An 11,744-nucleotide genomic window follows, 5' to 3' on the forward strand; every position below is an offset into this window, starting at 1 on the left:
ATAGTCCCTCCAGCGTGTCCTGGGTCTTCCCCTGTTTCCGGTGGGACATGCCCGGAACACCTCCCCAGTGAGGCATCAAGGGGGCATCCAGAACAGATGCCCGAGCCACCTCAACTGGCTCCTCTCAACGTGGAGAAGCAGTGGCTGTACTCCGAGCTCCTCCAGTGTGACCGAGCTCCTCACCCTATCTCTAAGGGAGCAGCAGAAGAAACCCATTTCAGCCACTTGTATTCATGACCATAGGTGAAGGTAGGAATGTAGATTTACCGGTAAATCGAGAGCTTTGCCTTTTGGTTCAGCTCCTTCTTTACCACGACAGTCTGCTACAATGACCGCGTCACTGCAGATGTTGCACTGATCTGCCCGTCAATCTCACGCTCCATCCTTCCCTCACTCGTGATCAAGACCCCGAGATACTTGAACTCCTCCACTTGGTTGAGAACCATGGCCTTGGATTTGGAAGAGCAAACCACCCCAGTGCCTGCTGCAGGTCCTGGCTCGAAGAAGCCATCAGGACATCATCATCTACAAACAGCAGAGATGAAATCCTGTGGTTCCTGAATCAGACCCCCTCCAGCCCCTGGCTGCGCCTAGAAATTCTGTTTATAAATATAATGAACAGAACCGGTGACAAAGGACAGCCCTGGCAGAGTCCAACATGCACCGGGAACAGGTCTGACTTACTGCCGGCAATGCGAACACAGCTCCTGCTCTGGTCATACAGGAACCGGACAGCCCTTAGCAAAGGGCCCCGGACCCCATACTCCCAGAGCACTCCTTCTCCAGATCCACAAAACACATGTGGACTGGATGCACTGCCATGAACCCTTGAGTACCCCATGGAGAGTATAAAGCTGGTCCAGTGTTCTGCGACCGAGACGAGAACCGCACTGCTCCTCCTGAATCTGAGGTTCGACTGTCGATTGGATTCTCTTCTCCAATACCCTGGAATAGACTTTACCAGGAAGGCTGAGGAGTGTGATTCCCCTGTAGTTGCAACACACCCTCCGGCCCCCTTCTTAAACAGAGGGACCACCACCCCGGTCTGCCAGTCCAGCGGTACTGTCCCCGACTGCCATGCGATGTTGCAGAGACATGTCAACTAAGACAGCCCCACAACATGCAGAGACTTAAGGTACTCGAGATGGATCTCATTCACCCCCTGAGCCTTTATTGTTGTTAGCCTATGTGTCATATATCTGTAGATTTGGGGGGGTTTTTTTATGTTTTTTTTTTTTTTACTTTTTATGTGACATACTTTGGGCAGCTTAAGTTGTATTTAAATGTGATACATAGATAAAATTGAATCAAATTGAAATTGAAGAAATGTTTAAAGCCATAATGCAGAACATTCCAGGGAACAAACTAATATCAACATCACATGGTGGACCCTTCACTAGAAAAGTTCCATAGAGCACTTTTAAGCTTCAAATGACCTTTAACCACAGCAACAGCACATAGAAATAAAAAACTGAACAAGTTAAACATGAACACAGTCATTTGTTCAGACTAGTGGATTATAGACGTGCTCATATTAGCTGCTTATGTTGTGACTGTATAAAGATATTTGGCATCTGCACAGTGCTCTTAAAATGTGATTTACATCTGAATTGTTCATTACAAGGACCACTTTTGAAAGAGAATCCATCAAAACATGATTACTGAAATTTGTTCAGCTGTAAAAAGAGAGGACTAACCACATCTAATAAAAATGAAATCTGGCTCTTACTTGTGTGGTTGAACATTAGGAAAACGCAGTACATTAAACCATCAAAACTAATCACATACATTCACAATTTAGCATTTCCCATTTGTATCTTTGTTGTAGTTTTAAAAGGCCATGTGACTGGGTAAATTGTCCCTGAACTATACATTTCAAACACCTGTCTCTCTTTCATATACCAACACAACTGAATAATACACAGAATTATACACAGCTACATCTGTTTGCATTCACAGTATTATTATAGTGGGTCTTTAATCACTTCTTCCAGAGTCATCACCTTGAATGAAATAAATGCTTTGTATTGAAACATCACCTATGACCTTTTCTGAGAAACAGCTTCTGTTGATATGCAGAAAAGCCCCAAATCATCCTGGTAAACCTCCTTTTACTTCTATTGAGCCTGTGAATAAAACCATGTCCATGTGGCTGGCATCCACTTTCACATGTGTGCTGCTTCCTGTGATATATAGTCATGCATTACCACATTATGTTCCCCAGCTCTTTGAAAGCCAGATCGCGCTGCCCCGCTGTCTCCCAAGGCCAGCCTCTGTCTGCTCTACCTTAGCCAAGGTCACCTGCTCCGCTGCTGGCTCCGTGTTAACCTTGAGTGGCTAACTGACCGGGAAATGTGCGCTTTTGCTCCTACACTACCTACATGTACCTGGGCCCACCGCACAAACCATGCACTGCTGTACAACCGGTGACCCCTCTCCATGTCAACCGAATGATGCACCCTCTCTCAAGGCTGTGCAGGTAATTAGAAGGACAAACTCTCTTGTGTTATGCTAATTGAGTTAGCCCACATATCTGATGCATTCATCTTGAAATTGTACTGTTTAAGTGTGTTTAAGTGAGATGCATTTATTGAGCAAGAGTTTGTTCTATCTATTTGGTGCTTGTGCATTGTTAGTTATTTCTAATCATCACTAAAGATGATCCAAATCCAGCCCTAAAATCAGTGTCTCTGTTTTATTTTGAGGTGAAGGTGTGACTGGAGTTTCTATTGTATAAAGAATATCCCCATCTCGCAATGGTGAACAATTTCCTTTGATCCAGATGATGACATAGATGCACTCTATAACCCAATGATTGTCCTCTGTCACTGCTATAACTTTTCAAAAAATCTAAGTAAATTCTAGATTTATGTTGCAAGGAAACTAAAAAGGCTAAAAGTCCAAAAGAATTCCAGTAAAACACAACATCATAGCCTTATGCATACTATTATACATTTTACCAAGAAGAAAATAACTGTCTCAGAAAATAATCTGAACTTTAGAATCTTTGAACACTGTTAATGGCAAATCAAACAAAATGAAAGCTAAGCAGTCAAAACATGTTGTCCAAAGACCTAAATTACTTTCTCAAACAAGAGCAGCCTTCAGGGAACCCACTGCACACAGGCAAAGAGACAGGGCTAAATTTAGAACATGAACTTTCAAAGTCAAAGTCTGCGTAATCTCGTCAGTTCACAGAAGCTAAGCAAGGCCAGGTCTGGTCAGTACTTGGATTGGAGACCACTGGGAATATCAGGTGCCACAGAGGGGCGCTAGCGGCAAAAACTGTTGTTGTGTCCTTAAGCAAGAAACTTCACCCACACTGCCTGTTATGAAAGTCTGTCCCAGGGCAGCTGTGGCTACAGTGTAGCTTATCACCACTGACTACAGAGTGAAAGAATAATGCAGTGTAAAGCACTTTGTGTGTCATGAATGGTACAATATAAATCCAGTTATGAATGAATTAATTGATAATTGATTAATTTGGTCAGATCAGTGAATTATTTACAGATTGCAAAAACGTGTGAAGTTTAGCACATAAAATGCATCTCATTTAGACAAACCAGGCCACTAATAATTAAAAAAATCATCACTCACTTCAAATTACTGTGGATAAGCTGCAAAATGTATAACACATATCACCGACTTCACCCAGTTTTGACCCAGTGCACCCATTCTCATTCTCAAGGTTACATACACAGCCGGTCTGAGAGATCAAACAAATCTTAGAGAGTGAGGAAGTCTACAGGAAGTTCACTCGCAACAATGCTCAAACTCTGTGTTTCTGCTCTGACCACTAAAGTATTGGTCTTGAAGTATGGCCTGAAGGATACGCTGAGACGCACAAGGATATGTGCTTTGTCCCTGTCAATACAAGGCAGTGTTTTTGAATAGGAGGTCTGAGAACTGTTTGAACAAAACTGTACCATTTGTTACGTTGAGTGAATGAGTGTTTATCTATGATTCACATAAATGCCCTTGAAAGTAAGTCTTTTCTGGGAGCGAATGGTTTGAACTGCAGCAGCAGCCAAACAAACTTTTCTATCAAAGGCTTTGAAATTCAAAAAAGAAAGAACAGCCCCCAGTCTGTAATGTCTTCTATGTGTGGATTGGTCTTTTCATTTCTCACCAAACATATACAGGTACTAGTGAGTTAAGTTGTTAACATAATACAGGAAGATTTGCAAGTAAAAAAAATAAATGTGTGTCAGTAGTGTATGCCCGCAGTTAAAGGTATCACCACTTAATGCAAATGTTTTGTTGTTTTTTGTATTTTTTTTTTTAGATACCATCTCCAGATAAAGTCCAGACCCAAACTTCCCGCACTTTTATGAATGCGTATGAAACAGAGAAATGAAAGTCAGTTAATATAATTATCATAAAGTGTAATGGATCAGAACCATCTTGGCGACCTCCAAAAGTTCGTTGTCAATAGACCTTGACAAACAGCGGTGGAAGTTTTTTTTTCCTCTCTCACAAAGGGATGAGAAAATATAAGTAAACAGTATGTGACTGTTCCAATTAACAAGGCTACATACTAAAAGCTTTTTAAATAAAGGCAAGCCACATAGTGCGGCACAGCGTTAAAACCACAATGGTGACAGTGTATTGGAGACCTTGGCTTTGATATGAAATCTTGTAGCCTTGCCTCTACCGCCCTCCATGTTAAAAGCTCTTTGTGACAAGGAAATTACTTTTATGAACCTCTGAAAGACGCTCCAACACTTCAACCTTCTTGTTAGCTTCATTGCTAGACCGTGAGAGAAGTGTATTTTTCCATTTTATTTTTTTCAAACTACTGCTATTCGTTTCATCAGCCCTGTCCCTGATTTTATTACACAGATAGTCCTTCATCTTTTGAACTTTCGTCTCAATCTTTACTTAAGGATAAATAGCCACATATTATTTGTATTGTGAGACAGAATAATAATGTCTCAACATAAAAGTGTTGATGTGAATAATTTAGATGATTCGTGTAATTTATTAAGGCTGGTAAGAGAATATTCATCGGCCGCCAGCAAGTTCTTTAAACAATTCTTAACCTCTGTCAAAACAAGAGGTCTGTTTTTCATTTGTTTCCCAAGGTCTGTGTAAATCAGTTTGTTGGAATATGTTGGCATTGGCTGAATCATATTTATGAGTGTGTTTTTGTTTAGTGCTGCAGTGTGAGCCTTGGTTCCTGTGGCGTGTACCTGGACCGCTGAATGCAGAATGCAGAGCTACATGGGCAGAAATACCAAACATGTGTCGGAGCGGCCTTGAGACTTCACAGGACTCCGACTGCGGTGCTCCGCTCAGTAAACAGGGTGTCCTCCTGTGGCTCTGTGTTTGGAAAAGGAAAACCAGGAAGCTGATCAAACACCGGCGCAGAAGGCCACGGCTGCAGCAAGCTGGAATAGAGTCGTGTGGGCCCTTTTTAAACTAAAGGGGAAATGCTCAAAATAACATGGCTCTGCACGAGTGTACGTCTACGGCTCTGTGCCCCTGCTGAGCTGTGTCTGCTAGTTGAACATACAGCTTTTTTGCACATTTAAATGACATATTTCTCTTTGTTAGCCTCTTGAGTCTGTTGTTTTGAGGAACATCAATCCAGAATTTCCCCAGAAATCCAGAAGTTTTCCCCTCCTTTTTTGTTATCTTCTTTTATATTGAAATACACATGTGGAAAAGGGAAGTTTTTGGAACATTTACGTACTGTTATTTTTATCTTTAAGTCAATCTATTTGATCAAGCATTTACCCCTGAACTAGAGCCGTCACTGTCCTCCTTGATATGCATAAATGAATGTACATATTTGTATTATTTACACTAAGAGATCAGAGCCAGAGTGGTTTGTTTGGTTGACCCTGGTGACATGGTGTGTATCATTTGTACTTGTATTCTGCACAAGTCTATCCCCAGGATAACTCGTGCAGTGCAGATAGCTTTATCTGGTGTCTAAAGATGCAGCACAGGAGCTGCTGTCTGTGCTGAATGAGCCGTCCAGCTGCCTCCAGATTTACTGCTTGAATGACATCATAGATTATGAACAGCAGGCAGCAGATCACAGGAAGAATTAGCTAAATGAACGTGGCACAGATGTGTGTGTGTAGGTGTGTCTAGGCCCCAGAGGTTAAAAAGTTAAGTGAGAAGGCTTCCCCCTGGTGAGCGTTTATTAAACTGCAGACATTATGTGAGGCTGTTGGCTCGAGTGTAAAGAGACACAGAAGGACCACAGGGAGGGAATGACTTTGAGCCTAAACAGTTTAGGCTTGAACACTTTTGCATTGTTTTAGTCTACGTCAACAAAACACAACAGTGATCATTCCACTGAAAAGAAAACCCCACAGACACAGATGCTGATGCATTGGTAATATGACTTCAGATATGCAAAATGACAAATAAATTGACACATGGATAGTATAAAATATTATATAGGCCTAAGATTTTCTTTACTTTTTCAACAGAAATTATGCAACTTTTGAAGTTGTTGTTTTGTTTTTTTTTTTAGAAAAACTAAAATGTCAGTTCCTGTTAAGTTAAAGCTGCACTATGTAGCTTTTATGGTGAAGCCTCCATGGAGATGTTATTTTTTTGCCTCGAATGTGCCACAGTATTGCAACAAACTTCAAACTATCAAATTATTTTGTATTTATTCAATTGTTGTGTTTTTATTGCTCAAAATACATCAAAAAACTTATATTTTGGGGACGCTTCTTCACAGACTTGACCTGTAAATTGACATGCTGACTGACTCACTTGCTTGTCTCCATGGAGATAGATTTGTTTAATGCCATAGTGGGAAACATTCCAATCAAAGCAATAACATCTTTACAGACACATGCACCAGAAACGTTTCATAGTGCACCTGGAAAACAACAATAATCTTATTAAAATATAATACCTCTATTTCAAATATAATACTTAAAATACAAGACTATTAAAACATTTAGTTTAGTTTTAGTTTATTTGTCACATGCACACATTTGTCACATGTATGCAATGGTTTAAAGTTTCCAGTACTACAGTTTGTCGTCTGTTTCCTTCTCCGTTGAGGATGTTCCTTCACTGGAGATCTGGAGAAAAGGCGTGCTGAGCTCACTAGACTGCAGGTCCCCCGCGACTCGAAGCAAGCAGCTTAAAACCATGTCTTTGGCCACCCCCGCCTCCATGTTCCCCTCTTTACTCAGCTGGAGCGTGATCTGATCCAGGCTCGTCATCACCAGCTCCGAGCCCAACAAGGAACACATCGGGCCTGCGTGTGTGGCCTCCTTAGCCATGTTCTCAATCATGTACTGCTGGTAAAGATCTTGAAGTTTCTGTTCCAGGTAGTGGTTCAGGAGGGAGTTGGAGAAAGGACCTTCACGCTCTTGCAAGAAGAAACTCCGATCACGTCCGCTGCCCTGTCTCCACTGATGAGACCCCCGTTTGACCGGAAAGAAGTGCCCACCTTGAGGGGATTGCTCCAGAGGGGGTAAGACGTTATATGAATGTAGCAAAGGCCCAGTAGTTTGGAGTTTATTGGGGCAGAATTCTCCCACGTTAGCTGAAAGAGGGAGGACCTGGTCACCGGCGATGTGGAGGTCACTGTAGTTTTGGCAAATGCTTTGACAGAAGGAGGGAACGAGGAACGGGGCGTCGCTGGCGGATTGTCCCTGCGCTGGGATGTCCATTTCAGGGGAGATCTGTCTGTCCGGCCAGGCTCGCTCCAAATCCAATGATTGCAGAGAAGAGATGTGCTGGGGTCCCGAAGCTCCTGGGCTTTTCAGACGGCCAGAGCTGGAGCCATGTTCAACGAGGAAAGTCTGTCTGAAAGCACAAAGGGAAATGTCTGTGTAATCCCTCAGTCGTCCAGGTTTGACCCATAATAAAAAGAAAAATTCAAATCTGTTAAGTGGATAAAAGAACTGAGGGAGCAGCAAAACGTCTTCACTCCTACAACTTTTTGTCCAGTTGACAGATTGGAATTTTTCATTTATAAAGTAACAATACAATACAATAAATCACCTTTTTAACATTTACTTTTACCACGACTTTTACTGCAGTTTCTACTTAGCCCTGGACTAACTACTCCAAGTAGGTAAAATAGTGTTAATATTACACACTAAGGCTGAGCAAAAATGAAAAAGAAAAAGTAAATAGCAATGTTTTTCCTGGCACTGGATTAGCTGCAGACCTGATTTAAATGGCCAAATTCAAAAAGTCCACATTCAATTCAATTTTTTATTTTTTTTGTGCAGCCCAAAATCATAACAGAAACGAAATTGTTGATTTGAAGTTAGAAAATTGAACAGAAAGTCAGAAAAGCCAGTGAATATCTGTGCCTCATTCAAATTTAGCTGCATGAACACACGTTATTACTGTACCCATGTCTGAAGGCGTCTGCTGAGCCGTGAGCAGCTGCACTCGGGACATCCTCCTGACGACTCTCTTCATCCTCGCTGTAGATCACACTCCACAGTCTGCTTTCACACAGCATGGCTAAAGAGGAGGCAAGTGATGTCTGGATGTTGATCTATTATTAACAAGAAATGATCAGTATTTTCCTTGAATACGCACCTTTTTACTTCTAGGGGCAGGCTACCACTTCAAGCAGTTCCCCAATGTTCAAACTCGAGAAATTGTCTTATAATGACCTAACAGGAAGTGAGATATTTATTTGTTTGTATTCCTTCCCTTTTTGTGGGGGCTTGTTTTGCAGGTGTTTTTAACTTAAGTCTTAACTATTTACTGCTATGAAAAGACAGTCATTCATTAAACATAGAAACTATCTGGACCAAACTGGTGAGGCTGAGGGCAGTGGGTCTATCACGTTAATGACTAGTAGATGCCTTTGACACATTAAGCAGCTGACTAAAGACTTGAGTGAACAGTAAAGTGGCTTCTGGTAACTGTTTGTAAAATGAAACCACTCAGTTGCATTTATCAGTGAAAGAAACAGGTGAGTTTCAGGTTACCCCAAAAGCAGAATAGAAAGTGAGTTTTATATTATTATGTTGACATTTCAGGGGAGAGGAAGGGTGAGAGGTCTGCGGTTATTAGGCTTTTCCTTTGAACTGGTGTCAACGTATCAAACCCAGAAATACTCTGTTAATGTGCAGACGCAGGTCAGTGATACTTAGAGCCACCTTAAATCTCACTTCTCTGTTGATTTGCTCTTTCAGTTGAGGTGAAAGTATTGAAACTTTGCATGCTCCATATTTATAACAGGGGTCTTTTTGAGAGAAAAATCCCTTGTGTTGTGTGCCTGACTTCAGTGAAGTCTTTTATTCACACTGCTTCCTCTTAGGGAAGACTAACAATGAAAGCGCATGAAACATGAGCAGAGCTGCTTCATTATTAACCAGGCTGGAGACCAGGAAACACACACACACACTCACGCCTTTCACCATTTTATAAGAGGTAGAGAACAAAGCACAGGAAAAAATACAGAATTATGCTCTAGTAATGTGTATCTATTTTCAATGTATATTTATGGAAAATAAAATTGATTTCATAATTAATGCACAGTTTTTAAAAACAACAAAGTTCATATTCCTTGGCCGTACAGATTCCATTTCCAGGTTTGTTTTGCTGTTTAGTGGGATGCTGCTTGTATGAGTCATGATAACTGAAACAGCACTCGTCCTCTTCTCTGAAGTAATGACAGTGCGAAGTGTACAGTTACAAGCTGTTACCCAGCAACATCTGATAACACTGAAGACATGGTGAGATCAGGTTAGGGGGGATTTGTGCTTCGACAAAGGAGCGGCTTGGACACTTCAGGACCCTGGACAGTGGTAGAAAAGTCCATTTTAATCTATTTTAGTAAAGGAAAGGTTTTTCCAAGAAGCTATGGATGTGAGGCCTAGAGTTTTCCAGGATTTTAAGGAGCAACATGTGTTTATGAAAGACTAGAGGGATGTTCAAGAAGATCAACAATGTGTTTCGGCCCAACCACCACGCTAACAGGAGCCGCGATGCTCAAGGAAGGGGGCCCCGCTCTGAGCAGGACTACCACAGCGCCTGCACCGTCCGGCTGGTGCGCAGTACGTCCATGCTCGTGGTGGGGGAAAGGACTCAAACTGTAGGGTCCACCTTAAAGAGGAGCAAAAGCACCATGAGTATCCAGTCCACGCTGTACCTGTATCAGAGAGAGGAGGACCGTATCTGGCTCTACTCACAGAACCAAAACTGTCTGGAGTATCTGGAGGCACTGGTGGCTCTCAGAAGGCAGTACATCAAGAAAGTAACAGACCTCAAGAGCCAAGAAGCAAATGAGAAGGCCACAATCTCCAACAAGAAAAGATCTGCACCCCCTCCTCCTAAGAGAGAAGAAGAGGTAGGTGTTTGTGGTATTGTATGAGTTAAAAGGTCATGTACAGTATAGTGACTCTTTGTCCCTGCAGAGAGCCAGAGCCAAGCCCTCTGCCCCCCCAGTGCCCAGTGAGGAGGATACCCTGCAGTTCCTGGATGCCATTATTGCCAGCTGTGATGATGAGCCTGTCCGCAAACCATACATGGATGATGGACATGCAGATGTGGACTTTATAGGTACACATCTATTCAATTATTTTTGTAATACAAATCATCACTTAGATATCACAACTGTACTAATTATTAAGATCTTGATCCATGTTTGGCATCCAATTAAACTATCTAATAATCTCACTCTTACAAGATTTTTTTTTTTACATTTTTTTTTAAGTTACACTTTTTAAAAGTGAGAAATTACAACATTACCATTTAACAGAATAAAACGTAATGATATAGCTGAATACGGTGAATTATATAAATAATGTGCTTTTTGACAGTGGCGTCCAGCTCAGCAGAACATGACCTCCACTCAAACTGGTCTCTGCGTGTGCCCCGAGGGCCAGGGGGCAGTAATCAGACTGAAGCAGATCAACCCTGTGCCAACAACAAAAGTGTCTTAAAGAAGAAGAGTTCTAGTGGTTCCACCAGCAGCAGACTGCAGCTCCAGAGGAACCCCATCCACCTGCCTAAAGTGGTGCAGAGCGCCTTCCAGACCATGAGGCTCAAGCCCAGGTTAAAGAAGCAGTGATGTGCCCTCAACAATGAAACCACGTCTGCCACCATTCTAGTTTGAAGGATAGTTTATGTATGGACTTTATTACAAGCATGAACCAGTTACCTTCAGAAATGTTTTATTTAATAGTTTGTACATTCTTCTTGTTTCATTGGAGCAATTATTGGTATTTGTACTTATTCTCAAGAGGAATTCTTTCATAGAAAATTATATACACGAAAACTTGGAATGTTCTTCCACTTGTAGATTAAACTACTTTGAAATCTATGTTGAAAGCATTTTTATACTTCAAGTGTTTTGCAATGAAATGAGTAGAGGTTATAACAGAGACGGGTTTTTTTTAATATAATTTTGTAACAGGTTACACATACTGTATAATCATTTAACAATAGCTTTTCACTCAAGACTGGTAAAAAGATGAAATTTCTTGGTGAATGACTTCACTTAATGGTTAGGTGAAGATACAGTTAAAAAGCCAATCTGAAGGCTGAATTGTTTGAATAGTTTTGAATCATGTGAAAGACTTGTTGAGGAAGTACTACTTTAATATTACTATTATTGTATTACTTCATGCTATGAAATACAATATTCAAATATGCATTTAATGACAAATAGAGATATGTATGCATGTGGCTGATAAAACTGTGCTAAGGCTAGCCATAATATCTCCATGGGGTCTTCACTTTCTCTTACTTCTACTACTTATAGTCTGAATGCATGCCATTTTTCTATTTGT

The 11,744-nt window shown here is 41.3% G+C and overlaps 2 protein-coding genes across 3 annotated transcripts; one reads left to right on the forward strand and one right to left on the reverse strand.

Annotated features, from left to right (window-relative positions):
- Window positions 1-7,001: 7,001 nt before the first annotated feature.
- On the reverse strand, window positions 7,002-8,597 carry LOC117389528 (TLR adapter interacting with SLC15A4 on the lysosome). Of its 2 annotated transcripts, XM_055230561.1 has the most exons (3): window positions 8,539-8,597; window positions 8,346-8,460; window positions 7,002-7,788 (listed from the first exon to the last, which is right to left on the reverse strand). In XM_055230561.1, exons 2-3 carry the CDS (start codon window positions 8,456-8,458, stop codon window positions 7,002-7,004), a joined length of 900 nt encoding a protein of 299 aa, XP_055086536.1. In that variant the 5' UTR covers window positions 8,459-8,460; window positions 8,539-8,597. The 2 variants fall into 2 exon arrangements, with proteins under 2 accessions (XP_055086536.1, XP_033843102.1); XM_033987211.2 differs by having other exon boundaries at window positions 8,346-8,568.
- Window positions 8,598-9,804: 1,207 nt separating this feature from the next.
- Window positions 9,805-11,023, forward strand: LOC117389712 (uncharacterized protein C13orf42). Its single transcript, XM_055230643.1, has 3 exons — window positions 9,805-10,300; window positions 10,368-10,512; window positions 10,773-11,023. Exons 1-3 carry the CDS (start codon window positions 9,881-9,883, stop codon window positions 11,021-11,023), a joined length of 816 nt encoding a protein of 271 aa, XP_055086618.1. The 5' UTR covers window positions 9,805-9,880.
- The last annotated feature ends 721 nt before the right edge of the window (window positions 11,024-11,744 follow it).

This window comes from Periophthalmus magnuspinnatus, chromosome 21 (genome assembly GCF_009829125.3).
Source record: "Periophthalmus magnuspinnatus isolate fPerMag1 chromosome 21, fPerMag1.2.pri, whole genome shotgun sequence".
Classification (NCBI taxonomy): domain Eukaryota; kingdom Metazoa; phylum Chordata; class Actinopteri; order Gobiiformes; family Gobiidae; genus Periophthalmus; species Periophthalmus magnuspinnatus.